General features: G+C 46.4%; 2 protein-coding genes across 3 annotated transcripts in view; both read left to right on the top strand.

Annotated features, from left to right (window-relative positions):
• The window catches only part of PSTPIP2 (proline-serine-threonine phosphatase interacting protein 2), a 56,912-nt gene extending 49,402 nt beyond the window's left edge, over window positions 1-7,510 (top strand). For both annotated transcript variants that reach the window (XM_081213103.1, XM_081213104.1), the window contains exons 10-15: window positions 47-145; window positions 1,381-1,477; window positions 2,763-2,841; window positions 4,787-4,821; window positions 6,307-6,369; window positions 7,076-7,510. In XM_081213103.1, the coding sequence (XP_081069229.1) occupies window positions 47-145; window positions 1,381-1,477; window positions 2,763-2,841; window positions 4,787-4,821; window positions 6,307-6,359 (363 nt within the window). In that variant the 3' untranslated portion in view covers window positions 6,360-6,369; window positions 7,076-7,510. The remainder of the gene's footprint in view (window positions 1-46; window positions 146-1,380; window positions 1,478-2,762; window positions 2,842-4,786; window positions 4,822-6,306; window positions 6,370-7,075) is intronic.
• Window positions 7,511-14,470: 6,960 nt separating this feature from the next.
• The window catches only part of EPG5 (ectopic P-granules 5 autophagy tethering factor), an 81,027-nt gene continuing 72,368 nt past the window's right edge, over window positions 14,471-23,129 (top strand). The window contains exons 1-2 of the mRNA XM_081213295.1: window positions 14,471-14,598; window positions 20,551-21,429. Of these exons, the coding sequence (XP_081069421.1) occupies window positions 14,542-14,598; window positions 20,551-21,429 (936 nt within the window). The 5' untranslated portion in view covers window positions 14,471-14,541. The remainder of the gene's footprint in view (window positions 14,599-20,550; window positions 21,430-23,129) is intronic.

The raw sequence follows: 23,129 nt of genomic DNA on the forward strand, positions 1-23,129 counted from the left end.
ATTTTGCCTCTGAATTCAGCCTTGTCCTCTGCTTCTCTCCCTGCAGTTCTTCGAGAGCCAAGAGACCGAAAGGATAAACTATTTCCGGAATGCTCTGTGGCTCCACGTCAACCAGCTCTCTCAGGAATGTGTCAAGAACGACGAGGTAAGTAGAGGACCGCATGTCTGCATTCTCCAGGACAGGGCTGGAGACCAAGAACTGCTCCCATCAGTCCCGGCCAGCATGAACAATGGTCAGGTTCGGTGGGGCCTGGAGTCCTTCAACATCTGGGGGACCACTTAACTCTGGAGATCACAAACGTACATCTCCTGCTTCCTGTTTGCTGTGACCCTCACTGTTCAGTGCCAATAAGTTTGGTTTTTTTAATGGATGGAGACAGAGGCATTGGTGAGAAATAGAAGCCAATGGACTGGCAGGGACTGAATTTGCCCCCAATGATTTTGTTCCCTCTCAGAAAGATAATTTGACTTCTTGTGACGTAACAGAAGTCACTTTCGAAGATGAGGTGGTGTGCCCTCTTTCTCCCTGACCCCTTGTCAGAATATTTCTTTGGAGCCACTGGGATAATAATAATAATAATAATAATAATAATAATAATAATAATAATTTATTACTTATACCCCACCCATCTGGCCAGGCCTCCCCAGCCACTCTGGGCGGCTTCCAACAGGATATTAAAAACACCAAACATTAAAAACTTCCCTAAACAGGGCTGCCTTCAAATGTCTTCTAAAAGTCAGATAGTTGTTTATTTCCTTGACATCTGAAGGGAAGGTGTTCCACAGGGCTGGTGCCACTACCGAGAAGGCCCTCTGCCTGGTTCCCTGTAACTTGGCTTCTCGCAGTGAGGGAACCACCAGAAGGCTCTCGGAGCTGGACCTCAGTGTCCAGGCTGAACGATGGGGATAGAGATGCTCCTTCAGGTATACTGGACCGAGGCCGTTTAGGGCTTTAAAGGTCAGCACCAACACTTTGAATTGGGCTCAGAAACATACTGGGAGCTAATGCAGATCTCTCAGGACCGGTGTTATGTGGTCCTGGCGGCCACTCCCAGTCACCAGTCTAGCTGCCACAGTCTGGATTAATTGCAGTTTCCAGGTCACCTTCAAAGGTAGCCCCACATAGAGCGCATTGCAGTAGTCCAAGCGAGAGATAACCAGAGCATGCACCACTCTGGCAAGACAGTCTGCGGGCAGATAGGGTCTCAGCCTGCGTACCAGATGGAGCTGGTAGACAGCTGCCCTGGACACAGAATTGACCTGCACCTCCATGGACAGCTGTGAATCCAAAATGACTTCCAGGCTGCGCACCTGGTCCTTCAGGGGCACAGTTACCCCATTCATGACCAGGGATGATTCCTTCTGTTTTGTACCTTGTAGAACTATGAGGAGATACGCAAGAGCCTTGAGCAGTGCAGCATCGAGAAGGACATCGAGTTTTTTGTGAATGCCCGCAAAACAGGCACTGTCCCACCAAGTAAGTGGACCCATCTCAGATTCTGGAAGCGCACAGAACATCACAGCAGTGGGTGAACCATGTCCCTTTTTGGTATCCATTTTTTCTGTAAAGAGAGAGAGGGGGAATGTCACTATGTGTGGGTCAAAAAGTTCCATGCTGTGGTACCAACTCCTCCTTGACTGGGCTGTCAAGGAGGAGGAGGTCACAGTGGCTGTGGTAAAGTGGTTGCAATACTTTGGGTACACAATAACCAGGAAGCAGTGGGAAAACCTGTGGAAAATAAACTGGAAATTTACATTTTGTTATGCTTTGAAAGAGAATTTACTTAAAATGTGGTATCTAACTCCCTGGAAACATTCAAAGATGTACAAAAGCATCTCAAGTAATTGTTGGAGGTGTAAAGAAAAGCCAGGTACTTTATTCCACATGTGGTGGCAGTGTAAAGAAATTAAGGTCTTTTCGGAGGACATCCATATAGAATTTGAAAAAATGCTTAAAATATCCTTTAATAGAAAACCAGAAGCTTTCCTTTTTGGGAATCACAGATTCGGATATTCCCAAAAAGGTAACAGAGATCTTTTTATATGCCACAGTCACAGCAAGACTTCTCATTGCGGCAAATTGGAAGAGTGACAAAGTTCCGTCAAGATTAGAATGGATTCAAAAATTGGCGGAATATGCTGAACTAGATAGTATGTCAGAAAAAATAAAAAACAAACCAAAACAGGCATTTATTTCAAAATGGAAAGTCTTTAAAATCTATTTGAAAAATAATAATTGTAGTTTAAGGTCATTTGCAGCATTCGAATAATTTCAGTAGTAGTTTCGAGAATGATGTAAAATCTAAGAATGGATTAAGGATGATATATTAAAAAAAACTTGTTATGTAACGACAGTGAACACATAATGAGAATTTGAAAAAAGGAATAGACGGGAAGTCTGGTCGATAGAAAAAGACCATTTTTATTTTTAAGTTTTAGAGACTACTAGTTGATGTATCAATTTTTTTCTCTTTGTTGTTTTTGTGGTGATGGATATTTCCTTTCTTTTTCTGTATGGTGTGTTAAAGTGAATGATAACAATAAATTTTTTTTTCCAAAAAAAGTTGCACTCAGGGTGGGAGAAGGGTTCTGTCTGGGTCTTCCTCCCAGTATGTTCTACTCCCCAGCTGTAACAATTGTAGTGGCTTTCCTGTCCAAAATTTGGCCAAAAAGCAAGTGGCTTTTGCCGACGGTTCTTCAGCCTGTTTTACAAAACGATGACCACTTTGCAATCTGCCTGCTCTCCCTTCCTTTCTCTGCAGATCCAGTGGTCTACGAAAACTATTACAACACTCAGAAGAATGCAGCGCCAGGGAGAAATCAAGCCCCTGTCCCTGGGAGGTAAGGATAAAGGAGGGAAGTAATTGATTAAAGTTAAGTACCGTAATTGATTAAGTTGCATCAGGGGATGCCAATGTGGCGGCAGTAATCGCAGTCATTTTGGTGGTGCTCTGCTTTGCGCAAAAGGAGCGACTAGCAGCCAAGAAAACGGGAACACATCTAAAAACCAACTGTCCTAAGAACAGTTTCATAACAGTGCAATAAAACAGCAGCTTAATAGCTAATGTAAAGGTAAAGTTAAAGGGACCCCTGACCATTAGGTCCAGTCGTGACCGACTCTGGGGTTGCGGAGATCATCTTGCTTTATTGGCTGAGGGAGCCAGTGTTTGTCCGCAGAGAGCTTCCGGGTCATGTGGCCAGCATAACTAAGCTGCTTCTGGCAAACCAGAGCAGCGCACGGAAATGCCGTTTACCTTCCCGCCAGAGCAGTACCTATTTATTTACTTGCACTTTGACATGCTTTCAAACTGCTAGGTTGGCAGTACAGGGACCGAGCAACGGGAGCTCACCCTGTCACGGGGATTCGAACCGCCAACCTTCTGATCGGCAAGTCCTAGGCTCTGTGGTTTAACCCACAGCGCCACCCGTGTCCCAATTGCTAATGTAGCAACATGCAAAAACCCCCCCCAAAACCTTCAACCTTTCAGTAATATAAATATAAGATGGTATTAATGGCATTGCACCTCCTGGCAATAATAATAATAATAATTAATAATAATAATTTATTTGTACCCCGCCCATCTGGCTGGGTTTCCCCAGCCACTCTGGGCGGCTTCCAACAAAGATTTAAAATACATGAAAATGACACACATTAAAAACATCCCTGAACAGGGCTGCCTTCAGATGTCTTCTGAAAGCCTGGTAGTTGTTGTTCTCTTTAACATCTGATGGGAGGGCGTTCCATAGGGAAGGCGCCACCACCGAGAAGGCCCTCTGCCTGGTTCCCTGTAGCTTTGCTTCTCGCAATGAGGGAACCGCCAGAAGGCCCTCAGTGCTGGACCTCAGTGTCCGGGCAGAGTGATGGGGGTGGAGACGCTCCTTCACGTATACTGGAGCTTCACGGTTTCACTAGTGCAGACTGTCTGTTACTGGGTTAACATGCAGGTGTGATTATGGATCAATTTTATAGTTGTAAACCGCTTAGAAGGCTTTTTGACATATGAGTGGAACAACAACAACAACCCTAAAAGCTGAATTCTATTAAATATTTTAATAAACCTCTAGGTTAAATTACTGCAACACATTATCTGAAGATGGTTCGGAAACTTCAGCTAGAGCAGAATTCAGTGGCCAGGTTGCTCACAAAAGCAAGACGGTTTGAGCATATTATAGCGATCGTGGCTTGACTGCACTGGCTGCCAATTAGCTTCTGGGACCAATTCAAAGTGCTGGTTTTGACCTATAAAAACTTAGACAGCTTAGGACCGCAATACCTCAAGGACTGCCTCTGAACCAACCCAGACCCTGCAATCATCATCCGAGGCCTTTTCTGCAGTGGCCCCCCATTTGTGGAACGCTCTCCCCAGGGAGTCTCACTTGCTACCTTCACTGAATATATTTAGGCGCCAGGAGAAAACTTCCCTCTTCTCCCAGGCTTTTGGCTAATTACCGTATTTTTTGCTCTATAACATGCACCCGACCATAACACGCACATAGTTTTTAGAGGAGGAAAATCCGTAGGCATGCCACCCGTAGGCATTCCCTCCATAACACGCACAGACATTTCCCCTTACTTTTTAGGAGGAAAAAAGTGAGTGTTATGGTGCAAAAAATACGGTAAATAATCTATGGCCTTTTTAAACTGTGTATGTGTGCGTGTGTTATTGTTTGCTTTGTTACTGTGTTATTTTTATACCACAGACCTCTCTGTGATCCTAAAATGAAGGGCTGTATAGAAATTCAACAAACGGAAAAATAAATGATTTTTTCTTCTCTCTCTCTGCAGGAGGCCAAAGCTACCTATTCCTTCCAGCGGGCCATGTAAGCAACCAGAAGTTTTCTTCCAAACCACCTGCATTTTTTGAGAATTTTGCTGCTGCTTCTTTTTATGTTGGGGGGGGGGGAGCCAACACAGAACCCCACCATCTTGCTCTGCCCTGAAACTCTGGGAATTCCTGTAGTATGATGGTGCTGTAAATTCTCTGGTCGCCTCCAGACTATCAGCATTTTCTGGGAGAGATTGAAGTGCATACCAGAAAATTTAGGTTTGCTTGCACACTTTAATCTGTCACCCACGTGCAACAAACCCGCTTTCTTTTAAGGTTTAGAAATTGATGGGGAGATTCACTGAAAAAATGTGAGTCAAGATGAATTCAGGACCATTGCTATTTTTTCGTATAACCTCCCTGCAAGCAAATCCCAGCAAATGCTCACTAATGGCTGGACGGAGCCGAACCCAGTGATTCCCAAAGTTTTTGGAGCCACCACTTTCTTGCTTCCATAAACTCATCTCTGATTCCAACCCTGTAAAAAGCACTGCTTTAAATAGTGGTTTGCCCAGCCCACTGAAATATACTTGGAGTCGAATGTGGATTTCATGCTCTTTATTCAGTTCATAGTAGTGAGGAATGCCAGTTCCCCCGAAATGTCTGCTTTATATACATTATTTACACAATGGGACCCACGTGATTGGCTAATTCCACGATTCTCCTGTAGGCCAATCAGGTTGCGGATTCACTTCCACCTGGAGCTGGATTGGGTGGCTCCTGCGGACCAATCAGACTGCTGCAATCTGAAACCTATTGCTCTAGGACCAACCAGACTGCTGCATTCTGAATCCTATTGTTCTAGGACCAATCAGACTGCTGCACTTTGGATCCTATTCAACTCAGTACATAACACCACTAAGGAAGAGAACCACACTGCAAAATTCGAAACAATTGCACATTCGTTCAAAATCCAATTGAAACAATTTAGTTTAATGGATTCAACAAGAGTGTTAAATTTGATCCAGTGATACAAAGACTGATGTTCAATTACACCTCCAGCACCCGGTTACCCCCTTGTCTCTTAGTGTGTGCCCCCCCTAAATAACCGTCCCATTTCGGGAACCGCTGGACTAACCTCTGTGTAAGCCGGGCTTGTCCAAAGTCCATTTCGGGGGCCTAATATCTGGCCCGCTGGTTTGTTTAATGTGGCCCCTGTCCTGGGGTAAAATCTTTTTAAAAAGTTCAGCACCTTCAGTCCTCAACAATTTGGGGTAAAATTGTAAAAAACAAAAAACTCAACGACTTCATCAAATTTGGCCCTCTTTGAAAAAGGTTTGGGCACCCCTGGCATAAGTAAAGCAAGACGCATGCTAATAAACAGGTCCCTTTGCTAGAGGTCAGTAGATTCCCCTCTCAGGACCGCATTTGTGGGATTCCCAAGTTGAGTTGGGGATTCCTGGCAGTTGCGCCGTCTTGTCGCGCATGCGCCCTTTCCATCTTTTGCAATGCTAATTTATTGTTCATCTGCTTCTTACAGTAGACCCTGAATACTCTACGGTGGATGGATACAGTTTAATACATCACCACTAGCCCAGAGAGTGTAAGTTTGCTGATTCCGAAAGGGACTCATTGAGGGTGGGATACAGCAGCCTGGTTTACGTCCCGTCATTCATGGCTTATTTTTTATATTTTATTAAATTTCTTTACCACCCTTCACCCAAGGGTCACAGAGCGGTTTACAAAATAAAACCGCTTTCAATTATCTGTATTATACTTTATTTGGGGTTTTCAACCGTCAGAATCAGGTCATCCGCAAATGCTTTGATCTTATATTCCTTTCCCCCTAATGAGATACCTTTTATTTTATTATCATTTCTTATGGCATTCATCAATAATTCCAGTACCATAATAAATAGTAGTGGTGACAAGGGGCAACCTTGTCTTGTCCCCCTCTTCATACAAAATTCTTCTGTTATTTCGTTATTGAAAATAAGTTTTTTTTGTTTGTTTCCTATATATTGCCTCTATAGCTTTAATATAATCTTCCCTCAGTTTCATTGAGCCAAATGGGGAGGGCTGGCGGGCCAAATTTGTCCCTTCGGTCGGCGGTTCCCAACCCCTGTAAGAAACCCTCCAGCTTGGTCCCAAAATGAATTAGAAGTCAATTCATTCAGCACAGAATTGATTCCCAGCAACCTCCAGGATGTGGGCTCTGACATTCTGCACTCGCAGGAGCCTGACCGCCTTAGCGGTTCCCTTCAGTTTAGAGGCACTCTGCTCACTTTCTGTGTCCTTCTTTTCTCCAGATCTTGAAGCCGTTCTGCCCAGCTGCCCCTCCTTGAGGAAAGCAAGTGAGAAGATAACAGCGTATTAAAAGCTGTGGCTTGCTCTCCACTCTCCCATCCCTGATGACTTGTGTTTTCGGCTGGACTGTTTAAAAGCAAGATCTCCAGAGGAGATTATTTCATTTACAACGGAGGACGTGTGCCAGCGATGGAAAAAAAAACTCTGGCTTTTCTCACAACAAATCCGAAAGACTTTTCATTTGAGGGAGTGGAGGATACCCTTAAGTGCTCAGCAGTTGATGTGGCGTCATGTCTAGACCGTTGGGTTTGGGTGTGTGACTCCTGAATTCAGATCCTCATCTAATAGTGAAAATATATAAGACCTTGAGCACATTGCTCGCTATGTATCTGACCCACCTCACATGGTTGTTGTGAGGGTAAAATGAGATAATCCCATTACGTTGTCCTGAACTCTTTTCAGGAACAGTGAGATGCTAATATGAAGGCTAGTTTTGCTAGGATTGAAAAAGGCAGGGTGGAATGGGAGAGAGGGCGATAGCCTTGATTTTTTTCTTTTCTTTTAAAAGCATTAATCTGAGTCTAGTGAGGTCCAGAACTGAAGGACTCTCAACGATTCAATCATTGAAATGATTCCATCTTTTGATGCTGTAAGTCAAAATCAGATAATGGCACTAACGTCCGGGGTACTTCATATTCTCCACTGCTGCGTGAACTCGGGTGGTGCAGAACGCAGGTTTCCGAGAATAATAATATAATAATAATAAATTTTATTTATACCCCACCCTCCCCGGCCAGAGCCGGGCTCAGGGCAGCTAACACCAATAAAATCACAGTAAAAACATAATAGGGGGAAAAGAGAGGGGGGAAACAAAACCAATTTAAAATACAGGTTAAAATGCAATTCAAAATGCAGTCTCATTTTAAAAATCAAGACCATAAGGGGAGGGAAACAGAAAGGTCAGACTGAGTCCAAACCAAAGGCCAGGCAGAATAGCTTTGTCTTGCAGGCCCTGCGGAAAGATGTCAGGTCCCACAGGGCCCTAGTCTCTTGTGACAGAGCGTTCCACCACGTTGGGGCCAGTGCCGAAAAGGCCCTGGCCCTAGTTGAGACCAATATAACCACCTTGAGGCTCGGGACCTCCAAAGTGTTGTTATTTGTGGACCTTAAGGTCCTCCGCGGGGCATACTAGGAGAGGCGATCCTTTCATTTTAAATAAGGGTGGCTAGTCCTCAGGGTTTTGAGAGGTGGAAAACGTGTGACTGCGGCTTGTTGAAGGAAGAGGCCTGCAATCTAGAGAAAACCGCAGAGTTTTCCGTCCTCTCTCCCCATGGCTTCTAATCCTTTCTCCTGTGCCCAATTTCATTCTCTAGCCCTGGCAAGGCCCTGTCTTTAAAGCATTGCCTTGTGAGAGAAATGGAGGAAATGTTGTGGGAATGAGGCAGCTACTGGTTATCTGGCACAGTTGTGGGGCTTCCTTCACACATCACCCCTCCAGGTGCTCTTGTGACAGTATAGGGGCAGTTCTTTGCAATGCCACTTTTAATACTTCTGTTGCCTGCATAAATTTGGGGGCTGATGTGCCATTTTGTGCCCTGCAATTTCCTGCTGGAATCCTGCAACTTTAATACCAGAAAGATTCTGTTTTAATTTTTTTTGTCCCGCTTGTGTTGCAAGAGCTCCCCCCCTGGCAGCAATAGTGTGACAACGTTGGGGTGGGGGAAGGAAGCATTGCAGCCCAAACAAGGAAGCAGAATGATGCGCAGAATGATCTAGAAAGGTAAAGGTAAAGGGACCCCTGACCATTAGGTCCAGTCGTGGCTGACTCTGGGGTTGCAGCGCTCATCTCGCTTTATTGGCCGAGGGAGCTGGCGTACAGCTTCCGGGTCATGTGGCCAGCATGACTAAGCCACTTCTGGCGAACCAGAGCAGCGCACGTAAACGCCGTTTACCTTCCCACCAGGGTGGTACCTATTTATCTACTTGCACTCTGTGGCCAGCATGACTAAGCCGCTTCTAGCGAACCAGAGCAGCACACAGAAACGCCGTTTACCTTCCCGCCGGAGTGGTACCTATTTATCTACTTGCATTTTGACGTGCTTTCGAACTGCTAGGTTGGCAGGAGCAGGGACTGAGCAGCGGGAGCTCACCCCGTTGCAGGGATTCGAACCGCCGACCTTCTGATCGACAAGTCCTAGGCTCTGTGGTTTAACCCACAGCGCCACCCGCGTCCCTAGAATGATCTATACAGTCTAGCATAAAACACCGCAAATGCGCTATTACTGTATCAACATCATGCTGCAGAATAGACCCACGAAACAAAGACAAAAGCCTCCACTCTGGAGGGGCACTTGCTGGTATCTTGCCTGTGACTCAGAGTATTCCAGATTCTTCATGGGGGAGAGGAAGGACAGATACCTCCATCCAAACCAAACCTGTTTGTGCAAGCAGGCAAACCTTTATTTCAGTTGCAGAACTTGGTTATCCTGACTGCAGTTCCCCATCCATCCCTCTCTTTAGCACTGGCAGCCGTTTTCTCGAAAACAAAGTAGTGTTAACACTTCCCTTGGTGTTGTAGAACGAGGAAGCAATGGTTATGGGTGTTGTCTGGGCAGTTTGCATTAGCCCTCTGCCTGACCTCTGTGGTCAATTTCCACAACTGGATTTCAGCAGGTCTGGGAAAAGGGCTTCCCCTAGGATGTTTCTCAATTTAGGACCAAACTGAGAGGCATATACTGAAGGTCTTGGATACAGTGGTATCTCAGGTTAAGTACTTAATTCGTTCCGTAGGTTCGTTCTTAACCTGAAACTGTTCTTAACCTGAAGCACCACTTTAGCTAATGGGGCCTCCCGCTGCCGCCGCGCTGCTGGAGCACGATTTCTGTTCTCATCCTGAAGCAAAGTTCTTAACCTGAGGTACTATTTCTGGGTTAGCAGAGTCTGTAACCTGAAGCGTCTGTAACCCGAGGTACCACTGTATATGCCTAAATCTCTCTGCATGATGGGATATCTTGTGATCCCAAACACTGGGCAGGCCTTGGTCCAGTATATCTGAAGGAGCGTCTCCACCCCCATCGTTCTACCTGGACACTGAGGTCCAGCACTGAGGGCCTTCTGGCGGTTCCCTCACTGCTAGAAGCCAAGTTACAGGGAACCAGGCAGAGGGCCTTCTCGGTAGTGGCGCCCTCCCTGTGGAACACCCTCCCACCAGATGTCAAAGAGAACAACAACTACCAGGCTTTCAGAAGACATCAGAAGGCAGCAAATCCTTCAAAGTTTTGTAATATTTGGAGGTAAGTCCATCCGGGCCTGGAGATTTGCCCAGCTGCATGTTTTGGATGGCACCTTCAATTTCCTGTTGAGTTATTTTGCTGTTAAGAATTGATCTTTTATCTTGACTTATTTTTGGTAGTCCATTTGTTTCCAAAAATTGGTCCATTTCCGGTTCTTTCTGAGGCCCCTGTGCGTAGAGCTCTTTGAAATATCTGTGGAAGCACTTTCTTATTTCTTCTGGTTTCTGAACTATTTTTCCTTGAATCTCCAGATTTGTAACCGTATTTAACTTTTGTCTTTTTTTCAGCTGCCAAGCCAGCAACTTTCCACATTTATTTGCTGATTCAAATGATCTCTGCTTCATTTGTTTAATTTTCCACTCAATCTCTTGATTGATCAGTTTCGAATATTGTGCTTGATGAAATTTGATCTCTCTTAGCACCTCTTTGGATTTCGGTTTGATTCTCAATTTTTTCTCTCCTTCACTTATTTTCTCTAAAATTTTTTCTTTTTTTCCATTCCAATATTTTCTTTTTATCGAATTCTGTTGAATCAGAAACCCTCTCATTACAGCTTTACTTGCATCCCAGATTGTTCTTTTCTCCACCGTAGTGTTCAAATTTATTTCAAAGTAGTCCTTTAATGTTTTTTGGGCCTTCTTCACAATCTCTTGATCTCTTAACAAGGTGTCATTCATTCTCCATCTGAAGGATCCAGTTGGGAAAAGTCTCAGTTCCATTTTTATGGCATTGTGGTCGGAGCAGGTTTTTGGGCAGATTTCCACTTTTCTCGTTTTCGGAGCCAGCCCTCTAGATATCCAAATTTGGTCGATTCGTGTCCATGACAAATGGGCCTCGGAAAAGAAAGTTCCTTCTTTACCCAAGGGGTTCTTTGTCCTCCAAATGTCGATCAAGTCCATATTGTCTGTCATTTCAAAGAAAGTTTTAGGGAGTCTGCCGTCTGTTGTTAAGTTTTGATTTTGGGATTTGTCCATATTTGTAGACACCACCCCATTCATATCTCCCATCACAATAATATTAGCATAGTCCAAATAGTCCATCATTGTCTCATGCAGCTTCTTGTAGAATTCTGATTTTCCATCATTTGGCGCGTAGATTCCTAATATCAAAATCTTTTCCCCTTGTGTTTGAATTTCAATTGCGAGGATTCTTCCATGATCATCTTTAAATAAAAATTTTGGCGACAGGTTCTCCTTTGCATAAATTACAACACCTCTTTTTTTAACTTTGTCTGATGAGATAAATTCTTGGCCAAGTCTTTTATTAATTAATACTTTCCTGTGGAGCCTAGTCACATGTGTTTCTTGCAAACATATTACATCCAATTGTTCTTTTTTTAGGATATGAAATATCCTTCTCCTTTTTTCCGGAGAATTCCCGCCATTTATGTTCCAACTAAGTAGCTGCAGAGACATCCTGTTCTATTTAAGATGTTCTTAAGATGGGGTGTCTTCCTTTTGTTCAGATCCCGAAGGTATAGGCGTTGGCCCACTTCCGGGCGGTGCTGGTGCTGGTAAAACTGGAAACCAATCCGCTCCTTTTTGGAGATCTTCTCCGTGGTCGTGAAGGAACCTTTGGTTATCTTCAGGTGTTCTTATTTTAACCTTCCTTTCTTTGTAGGTGAAGGATAATCCCTGTGGAAACTCCCACCTATAGGGGATTGCGTTGTGTCTCAGCAATTTTGCTAGTTCTGTATAGGTGGCTCTAAGGTCCAGCAGCTGCCTCGGGATATCTCTGTAAATTTCCACTCTTTTGTCTTGTATTTCAATTGCTTTTTTGAAGTGAAGGCCTAGGATCTTGTCTCTCTCTTCCTTTGTTCTTAAAATTATCAAGCAGTCTCTGGATCTGTCTTTCCTTACCAGTCTTCCCAATCTATATGCCGAGACAATCTTAAAATCCGTGTCTTCCTTTAAACCCCAGAACTTCGAGAATTCCTGTGTTAAGTATCCAATCAAATCTCCTTGCTCGAGTTCTGGAATACCTCTCAATTTGATGTTGCTCTCACGATTTTTCAGTTCCACCATTGACAGATAGACTTGTTGTTCACCCACCTGTTTGTGCAGGGGCCTAACTTCTCCTTTTATTTCTTCAACCTCTTTTTGTAGGACTCCCACTTTCTGGATTGCTTCTCCAGCTAATTCTCGATTTTCCGCTGTTGCTCCTTGCAATTTCTCTATAGCTTGCGTGTGCTGGGAAACTTGGTCAGTCAGTTTTTGAATCGAGGAAGTTGCTTTATCTATCTTCACAGACTGATCGTCCACCTTCTGATTTAAACTTGATAGTTGCTCCAATATTTGTTTTAATAATGTATCTGACCCACCTGCTGCCATATCTTCCTCAGTGGACTTCTCAGTTATTTCCCCTTGTTCTCTATGAGACACCAGTACAGCTGGAACCGACGAGCGGCGTCCTTGGGTCAATGTTGTTTGTACAAATTGTGCTGGTCTTCTTTCCTTTTCCTTTTCTTTTTCCTTAGCCTCTTTAGATTCCTTTGCTTTAGACGCTCTTGTTCTCCCTGCACCACTCATTACACATCTGTCAATGTTCAAGGTCAAATTGTCTATTGTTCCATGGGAAAGACAAATTCAGGAGTAAACAGCCAGTGAGATGGAATTCAAAACAAAAGACAGTTCCCAGGATTTTGTAATCCGAAAGCCCTGTAGGGGGAGTGCCACCCGATTTCAAAGACAAGGAAGGAAGTAATCCGCCATTGAAGTTCCAGATTGCTTCAAAACAATAAATTCGTTAATCCAAAAGTCCCTTCATAAATTCAAGATCTCCCAAAGCACCTTTTATAAATCGACAAAGTTTCACGAAAGGTGCTTGTAACAGTATCCCAATCAGTCTTTTCTGCTCAAATGTAACAATTGCTTTCTAGCACAGTTTGCAACTGTTTCCGCAGTTTGACACAGTCTCTCTCTCTGGCAGCCCGACGATCTGGCTCTTTAAACAGCCCAAAGAAAACAAAAGATAGGAGGAAAGTCACCATCTGCTGCTTCTTTTAATCAATGTCCATTTCCACCTTAAGCTCAATGAAGAAGGCAAATTTTATAGCACGAAAAAGTTTAAGCTTCCCAAAGTCCCGTTTCAAATGCTTCCGTTTCTAAAAGCTTTGCTTTGATCTTGTCAGCAATGTCGGAAGACGGACTTCCCTTTTCTCGTCTCCCGCTTTCAGCCAAATTAACCGAATTTCTTTGCCAAATTTTAAACCCCTTTACTCACGGGTATGTTGCTTGCAGTTTAGCGTTGATTTTAGGAAGAAGGATCAGCGCTCATCTGTAACAGCCGCGCGGCTTCGCTTCCGCGGAAAGAGCGATGAACTCACAGCACCGCTACCCCTCCTTCACTCCGGGTCTCCTTACGGGGTCCCTTCTGTGTTTTCGGAGCAGCTTCTGGTGCCCGCCGAGTCCCACGGCCACGGGCTCACTCTACCCGTGGTTTATCTTGATGGGTCGTCGCTATGCCGCAGCAAACGACCCTTTTCCGCGGAGCCCCTCTTCAGAGCTCGAAGAGGACCGCCATTACAGTTTCGCGCCGCCCCCGGAAGTGAGCGATTAGTTCTAAAGTCTAAAGGCACGACTCGCAGCCTTCGACACCGCTTATCCTTTTTTCTGCAGAATAACGTAGCAGGGAATAATCGCTCCCGTTATAGACCTTCATAGAATCGCCATTCCCACCCCGCGCCGCCAGGGGCCGCTGCTGCGAAAAGAGCGCCGTAACCGCGGGCCCTTACTTCGCCCCCTTCTATAAGCCTCTTCGCCGCCCGTCGCTTCCGCGTCTCGCTCGGCAGCGATTGGCGGAAAGCAGAGTGGCCGTAGATGTACTAAAAATTCAGAGCTGACGCAGTGACTCGACTTGGAGGCCAGGCTTCCTGGTTGCAGCCCGGCCCGTGAGCCTCGCAGTGACGGAGGCGCGGGGTGAGAAAAGCAACACCAGCAAATAAGAAAGAATTGGGGAGGAAAATCGAGGAAAAAGAGAGAGAGAAAACCGCCCTTTCGGCGTAGCTATAATTGTGTATGGCAGCATCACTCTATTAGGCTTCGCTTCGTATCTCTACGGCCCGGCGGGGAGGCGTGGCCTGGCGCCCACGTGACGCGGCGGGAGCCCAGAGCAACAACACTAGAGGAGGGAGGGAGGGAGACCCTGCCTGGGCGTCGGAGGGCGAGGCGGGCGGCATGGCGGAGGCCGTCAAGCCCCGGAGCAGGCCGAGGAGCAGCCGGGGAAGGACCAAGGTAACCCGGGGAGCGAGGGAGGGAGGCGGGCGGGCGGGCGCCTTGCTGCCTCGCAGATAGACTGCCGCTCGGCGGGGAGGCTCCACTAGGCTTCTCGCAGGTAGACTGCTGCTATACAGGGGAGGCTTCACTTAGGTATTTCAGAGGCTGGCTGCTTTTTAGGGGGTGGGAAATCCATGAAGGCATCTCACAGGTAGACTGCCCTCTAGCAGGGAGGCTCCACTGAGGCTTCTCGCAGCTAGACTGCTGCTATACAGAGGAGGCTTCACTTAGGTATTTCAGAGGCTGACTGCCTTTTTGGGGGTGGGAAATCCATGAAGGCATCTCACAGGTAGACTGCCCTCTAGCAGGGAGGCTCCACTGAGGCTTCTCGCAGCTAGACTGCTGCTATACAGAGGAGGCTTCACTTAGGTATTTCAGAGGCTGACTGCCTTTTTGGGGGTGGGAAATCCATGAAGGCATCTCACAGGTAGACTGCCCTCTAGCAGGGAGGCTCCACTGAGGCTTCTCGCAGCTAGACTGCTGCTATACAGAGGAGGCTTCACTTAGGTATTTCAGAGGCTGACTGCCTTTTTGGGGGTGGGAAATCCATGAAGGCATCTCACAGGTAGACTGCCCTCTAGCAGGGAGGCTCCACTGAGGCTTCTCGCAGCTAGACTGCTGCTATACAGAGGAGGCTTCACTTAGGTATTTCAGAGGCTGGCTGCCTTTTTGGGGGTGGGAAATCCATGAAGGCATCTTACAGGTAGACTGCCCCCTAGCAGGGAAGCTCCACTGAGGCTTCTCGCAGGTAGACTGCTGCTTGACAGAAGAGGTTGCATTTAGGTACAGTATTTCAGAGACTGACTCTCTTTTTTGGGGGTGGGAAATCCATTAAGGCGTCTCACAGGTAGACTGCCTCTTAGCAGGGAAGCTCCATCAAGGCTTCTCACAGGTAGACTGTTTCTCATTAGGGGAGATTCCATTAAGGCATCTCACAGGTAGACTGCCCCCTAGCAGGGAAGCTCCACTGAGGCTTCTCGCAGGTAGACTGCTGCTTGACAGAAGAGGCTGCATTTAGGTACAGTATTTCAGAGACTGACTCTCTTTTTTAGGGGGGGGGGCAAATCCATTAAGTCATCTCACAGGTAGACTGCCTCTTAGCAAGGAAGCTCCACTAAGGCATTTTGGAGGTAGGCTGTTTCTCATTAGGAGATGCTCCATTAAGACTTCTTACAGGTAGACTATTTTTTGCCTCCATCACGCAGGTAGACTGCCTCTCAGCGGGAAGGATCCATTTAGGCGGCTGGTAGCCTGTTTACCAATAGGAGACGCTTCATTAAGGCCTCTTGCAGGTAGACTGCCTCTCAACAGAGAGGTTCCACGTAGGCAGCTGGCAGGTGGTCTGTTTCTCAATACTGGAGGCTCCATTTAGGTATTCTGTAAGCTGCCTCTCAACTATGCCTGTCAGCAAGCAAGTTCCATTCTGGCGGCTCACAGGTAGACTGCGTCTCGGTAGGTAGGCTCTCTGTAGGTATAACAGAGGTAGACTGCCTCTCAGCAAGTGGGGTGAGGGAGCTCTCAATTCAGGTGGCCCACAGGTAGACTCATTCTCTACACAGGAAGGCTTCATTTAGTTATTCTGCAGGTAGACTGTCTTTAGGCAAGGAGGCTCCATTTAGGCTGTTGACAAGCAAAACTGCTGCTCTTCCATAGGGAGGCTCCATCTTGCCATCCTTGCGAGGGCTTTGAAAAGTCTGGCTAGCCAGTGTTTGAAACAAAAGGCTAGGCTGTGGCCTTCTAGCCTGATCTAGCAAAGCAGCTTTTACGTTCTGTCCACATTTATGGAATTTTACTCTGGCAACCCTTGATGGCCATGGAGATGCAATCAGATGTTGCTGCAACGCTGGATTGTAATACCATTCTTTGTATCCGGGAAGCGTTTGTTTATTGATAGATTAAGTGGAAGTTCCAGCGCTGCTACGTTGCAGCTGGTCATCAGCATGCCTGGCATTTCATGGAGTTTCGTAAGCAGAGAAGTCAGTTTGAAGCTCTACAAGACGGCAACCATTTAAGCGTTGGAGGTATTGAGAAACCACAAAGCTGAGGGAAGGATGGAGGAGGCAGTTAGATGCATGGGCTTGGACTTTCACTTTCACTTGGGGAAAGAGATCGAAGGGGCAGGTAGGTTTTGAGGCAAAGCAGGTGAATACACAAAATGCAGACAAAAGTGCCAGAAAAGTACAAAGGCATTTGGAGGAGATTGGGGCAGGGACTTGCAGAATCCAGGTTAGGCTTTAGCGTTCTGCTGGTGGACTTTGAAATGGCTGAAATAAGAATAAAAGGCTTGTTAACACATTATACCAAACCTAGCTTCAAGCTGTCTCTACAATTATACAAGGATATGTGTAAAGGAGTGCACACTTGTTGATTTTATGCAGTTCAGCGAACATGTACACAGGTAGTAGTAGTAATAATAATAATAATAATAATAATAATAATAATAATAATAATAATAAATTTATTTATACCCCACCCATCTGGCTGGGCTTCCCGAGCCACTCTGGGCAACTTCCAACAAAATATTAAAATATCGTAATACGTCAAACATTAAAAGCTTCCCTAAACAGGGCTGCCTTCAGATGTCTTCTAAAAGTCTGGTGGTGGTTGTTCTCTTTGACATCTGGTGGGAGGGCGTTCCACAGGGCAGGTGCCACTACCAAGAAGGCCCTCTGCCTGGTTCCCTGTAACTTGGCTTCTCGTAGTGAGGGAACCGCCAGAAGGCCCTCGGAGCTGGACCTCAGTGTCCGGGCAGAACGATGGGGGTGGAGACGCTCCTTCAGGTACACTGGATTGAGGCCGTTTAGGGCTTTCAAGGTCAGCATCAACAGTGGTACAGATTTTACATGTGCTGAATGTAACGGGTGAACACTCCTAGAGTCGGAAGTGAGACTTAGAAGAAGCTCCTTGCTTCTAATATTTGCGTATTCCTTTCTCTTCTCTCTCTCTCCTCTTCTCCCTGCTGCCTCTGATTCTCTCTGCATCATTGTGGCCAGTGCATATTCTGCCTTGCTTGCTCCACTATTCTATATACCCCAAGCCCTCAGTGAAAGCAGCTTCAGCAAAAGAGAGAGGAAAAGGGATCGGTGGGATTTGATGGCCAAGTTCTGTTGTCAGAGAGGATTAAAAGCCTCTTAGCTTTTCATAAGCATACGGCTGCAGTCATGGGGGCTAGAAACTTACCGTATTTTTCGCTCTATAGGACGCACCGGACCATAGGAGGGGGAGAACAGGGGAAAAAAATTCTCCCCCTCTCTGCTCAGCGCCCCTTCAGCGAAGCGGCAGGAGAAACAGAGCCCCTTCCATTTCTCCTCCCGCTTCGCTGAAGGGGCGCTGCGCAGAGAGGGAAAACTGTGCAGCGTCTCTCCAGAGAAGCGAAGCCTGGAGAGCAAGAGGGATCGGTGTGCACTGACCCCTCTCGCTCTCCAGGCTTCAGGCGGCTATCCGCAAGCCTTCGGAGCGCAGCGGGAACTCCTCCGGGGGCTTCAGGTGACTTCAGCGAAAGCAACGCAAAGCCTCCAGAGCGCGGGGGGAGCTCTCCCTCTGCACTTCGGAGGCTTCGCATTGCTATCGCTGACGCCAAGGAGCCTGCATTCGCTCCATAGGACGCACACACATTTCCCCTTAATTTTTGAAGGGGGAAAAGTGCGTCTTATTGAGCGAAAAATACGGTACTCGTTGCTCAAAAGGACAAGGGAGCTTGGATCCTTTGGAATCTGATGGACACACCCTGGATTTTGTGCTGAAATGCTACAGCTGCTTTTTCAGGCTTCCCCTCCTGGTCTTTGTGGATAAGCGTTATTTTGCTGCTGGAAAAGGTCATATAAGGTCATAGATGACTGTCGGAGGCAGTGTGATCTGTGGCATCCTTTGCCAAGCTGGTATCTTGCAGATGTTTTGGGCTATTCTCCCATCAGCCCCAGCCAGTGTACCAGCAGTGTACCAGTTTGGCGAAAACTGAATCTGTGGCATTAGTTAACCTCGAGTCTTGGGAATAGCGTGACTCTCACATGGCATTTCCTTCGGCTCTTGGCTCGCATTCAGCATTTTCGGTTTGTGATCTCCCCCGCTCCCTTCCAGAAAGCGCTTTCATTAGTTGGGGAAGTGTTCCATGATGTGGCAAGGCAAACACTTCTGCAAGAAACGGGTGAGAGGTTGTTTGTTGTCGGTATTCTTATCTCGCCTGTCACAACAGCTTCAAGGTGGCTTGCAGTGAAAACATTAAAAATACAACAAGACTCGAACACACAAACACACACACACAACCCAGCTCTAACAAGCAATCAAAGAGCAGATTGCAGCAGGGGAACGCACACAGGCGATAGACTCTAAAGGGGCGAAACACTCTAAATAAAACCTCAATTTAAAGGTGTACTTCAGTAAAAGGGGAGGGTTGGTAATAGTTGTAGCAGTGAACCCATATACGTTTACATTCACCGGCTTTTGATATAGGCTAATTGTGTTGCTTTGATGTTACCCTTATCTGTGGGGCTTGAGGTGCTGAGCTCTGAGAGGGGAGCTATCTGTAAGGTTTGGGTATTTGGCTCCAACACCCTCATTTGGTCATGTGAAAGGATGTATGCTTCTTTTCTGTATAAAGAATATATAAATATTTGCTTAGGTGCAGACAAGGCAGCTCCTGGTTGCAAAAGCTAGGAGAACTGGCAGGCTGTTTTGTCCTAAGTCTACACCTTCTTTAATAGAGAATAACAATAATAATATTTATTTATTTATTTATTTATTCATACCTCGCCCATCTGGCTGGGGTTCCCCAGCCACTCTGGGCAGCTCCCAACAGAATATTAAAAACTTGATAGAACACCAGACATTAAAAACTTACCTAAACAGGGCTGCCTTCAGATGTCTTCTAAAAGTCAGATAGCTGTTTATTTCCTTGACATCTGGTGGGAGGGCATTCCGCAGGGCAGGTGCCACTGCCGAGAAGGCCCTCTGCCTGGTTCCCTGTAACCTCACTTCTCGCAGGGAGGAAACCGCCAGAAGGCCCTCGGTGCTGGACGTCAGTGTCCAGGCTGGACGGTGGGGGTGGAGACGCTCCTTCAGGTATACCTATCACTCTGGTGTTTTTGGCATTCTTCTTTGGTATCCCTGCACCCAGTCACTCCCACGAGCCTTCCTCTGGGCCTGTAGATCAGGATATCTATCTATCATCTATCATCTATCTATCTATCTATCTATCTATCATCTATCTATCTATCTATCTATCTCTATCTGTGTGTGTGTGTGATTGAGCAGCTCCTTCAGTGGTAGAGTATCTCCTTTGCATACACAAGATCCCAGGATCAACCCCTCGCATCTCTAGGTGAGACAGGTAATGCCTTTTGTCTGAAATCCCAGATAGTTGCTACCAGTCAGTGTGGACATTGCTGAGCTAGATGGATCAATGGCCTTACTCCATCGTTCTGCCCAGACACTGAGGTCCAGCACCGAGGGCCTTCTGGCGGTTCCCTCGCTGTGAGAAGCCAAGTTACAGGGAACCAGGCAGAGGCCCTTCTCGGTAGTGGCACCTGCCCTGTGGAACGCCCTCCCACCAGATGTCAAAGAGAAAAATAACTACCAGACTTTTAGAAGACATCTGAAGGCAGCCCTGTTTAGGGAAGCTTTTAATGTTTAATAGGTTATTGTATTTTAGTGTTTTGTTGGAAGCCGCCCAGAGTGGCTGGGGAAACCCAACCAGATGGGAGGGGTATAAATAATAAATTATTATTATTATTATTATTATTATTATTATTATTATTACTACTACTACTATTACTATTATTATTATTATTATTATTATTATTATTATTATTATTCCTCCCCATAAGGGACCATCTTACATTCCTATGGGTCTTTTGTTCCTCAAATCTCATTCTTCAGTGTTGCTCTCTCCCCCACCTCAATTCTTTCCACTAGGAAAAAAAGAAAAAAAGCGAAGAGGAGGAGAGCGTCGCCTGTCAGCTGTCTCTTCCAGATTCAGTTGGAGAAGAACCAACTCAGTCCTGCGACACCCAGGGAGAACGCCTTCCGGAGCCCAGGCTCTGCAACGAAGCCAAAGAGAGAGAAAATGTGAAGGATGCCTGCGATGTCCCACCGAGTGCAGTAAGTGTAGAAAATGAAGGATCTCCAGCAACTGCCCCATTGGAGCCCCTGATCCAGGGGGAAGAATTTGCAGGCAGAGCTTTGCAGGAGGAGAAAAGTATCGGCGGAAACCCAGCCAGTCCTCAGAGCCTCGCCGAAGCAGTTGCTTCCTGCGACCTGTCGGAAAGCAATGCTCCTTGCGCGCCGCCTTTGCTGGGGAGTGCGCAGGACCCAGAGACAGAGACCGTACTCAGTGACAAGCAGTCTGTGTCCCATCCTTCGGAAGAGGTTCTTCCCGCCGTCTGTGCCCCCAGCAAAGAGGAGATTCAGAAATCCGCTCCCAAAATGCTCTATCCGGATCTCCCATTGGAGCTGTTCAGGGAGAGGCTGGCGGCGGTTGCGGTTGCTCCCCTCAAACCGAAGGAGAGGCTGTACCCTGAGATCCCAGCACAGCCGGAGCTGTTGCCTTTCACCCGAGAGCAGCTGAAGGTCTTTGAGCCCTGCTCCTGGCTGGAGAACGTCGACGCCTACGTGGAAGAGTTTGGGACTGTGGCGCACCAGGACAGGCACGAGTTCTTTGAGCTGCTGCTGAACTACTGGCGATGCCGCAAGCAGCTGCTCCTTGCCGAAGCGGAGCTGCAAACCATTGCCTTGGATTGCCAGAGCGCCAGGAGCCGCCTGTGGACTTTCAAGGACGAACAGCAGCCCATCCAGGTGAAAAAACTGAAGCACGTTTCTAAAAGCCGGTTCATACGTTCGCGGAAAATCAGGTGGTTCAGCCCTCCGGAGATGTAACGTTTTATAAAGAAGCAGAGGTGCAGTGTAGTGTAGTGGTTAGTGGCATGGGACGTGGGTGGCGCTGTGGTCTAAACCACGGAGCCTCTTGGGCTTGCCGATCGGAAGGACGGTGGTTCGAATCCCCATGACTGAGTAAGCGCCCGTTGCTTGGTCCCTGCTCCTGCCAACCTAGCAATTCAAAAGCACACCAGTGCAAGTAGATAAATAGGTACCGTTGCAGCGGGAAGGTAAATGGCATTTCTGTGCGCTCTGGTTTCCGTCACGGTGTTCCATTGCACCAGAAGCGTTTTAGTCATGCTGGCCACATGACCTGGAAAGCTGTCTGTGGACAAACGCCGGCTCCCTCGGCCTGAAAGCGAGATGAGTGCTGCAACCCCATAGTCGCCTTTGACTGGACTTAACCGTCCAGGGGTCCTTTACCTTTTCTTACCTTTTTAGAGCAGTGTTTCCCAAACTTGGGTCTCCAGCTGTTTTTGGACTACGGTTCCCATTATCCCTGATCACTCGTTCTCCTAGCTACGGATGATGGGATTTGTACTCCCCCCAAAATCTGGAGTCCCAAGTTTGGGAAACACTGGGTTAGAGTATCAGACTAAGACCTGGGAGACCAGGGTTTGAATCCCCACTGGTCCAGTTGCTGCCTGTCAGCCTAGCCAACCTCACAGGGTTGTCGTTCTGGGAGTTAGTTAAATGAGGAGGGCCAGAACTGTGTGTTCACCACCTTGAGCTCCCTGGAGAGAAAGGTGGGATATAAACACAGTTAAATAAATGTGTTTAATTTGCTGGAAGCGGCTCAGAGTGGCTGTGGCAACCCAGCCAGATAGGTGGCATATAAATAATAAATTATTATTATTATTCTTATTAAAAACAGCTATTTCAGAATGCAGGTATTAGTGGTGTGGGGGAATTTGCTTGTTTGAATTTCCCCTCCCAAGAAATGGTGAGGCCTAACATGCCTTGTTACTTAGCCTCCTAGACCAGAGTTTTTCCATAGCTTTCATCTTTGAGGGAACACCTCTTGACTTGCAGAAATGCTTCTGGAATGGGATCCTGAGAGAGCTGTACCGCACGCTTTTAAGGAATGTCTTCAATCGGCTCAGGAGCGCCCACACTCAGCTACAGACTCTTTGGAGCTTTCTGTTTCTTTCTTTTAATTAGTACTCCGCTTTTCTGTATTATTATACACAGGGCGGTTCGCGAGCTGCGAAAACGACAAAATATACAAGGCCACACATCTTGATAGCAAACTGATCTGGTACAAATAAATCAATAATAAAAAATTAGGATTCTTAACCTATCAAATGAAGTAACATTTAATGACCCATCAGGATATAATAGGGCACAACAAAATGAACTCTCAGAATATCAACAAATAATTGCACAGAAATTCATTCTCAACAGTTGCAATCATCATAATAAAAACTCTGATACCTAGAATGCCAGAGTTACAGATAGGTAGCCGTGTTGGTCTGCCATAGTCAAAATAAAAAAAATTCTTTCCAGTAGCACCTTAAAGACCAACTAAGTTAGTTCTTGGTATGAGCTTTCGTGTGCATGCACACTTCTTCAGATACACTGAAACAGAAGTTGCCAGATCCTTCTATATAGTGAGAAGG

Source organism: Podarcis bocagei (assembly GCF_964188305.1).
Source record: "Podarcis bocagei genome assembly, chromosome: 11".
Taxonomy (NCBI): Eukaryota; Metazoa; Chordata; class Lepidosauria; order Squamata; family Lacertidae; genus Podarcis; species Podarcis bocagei.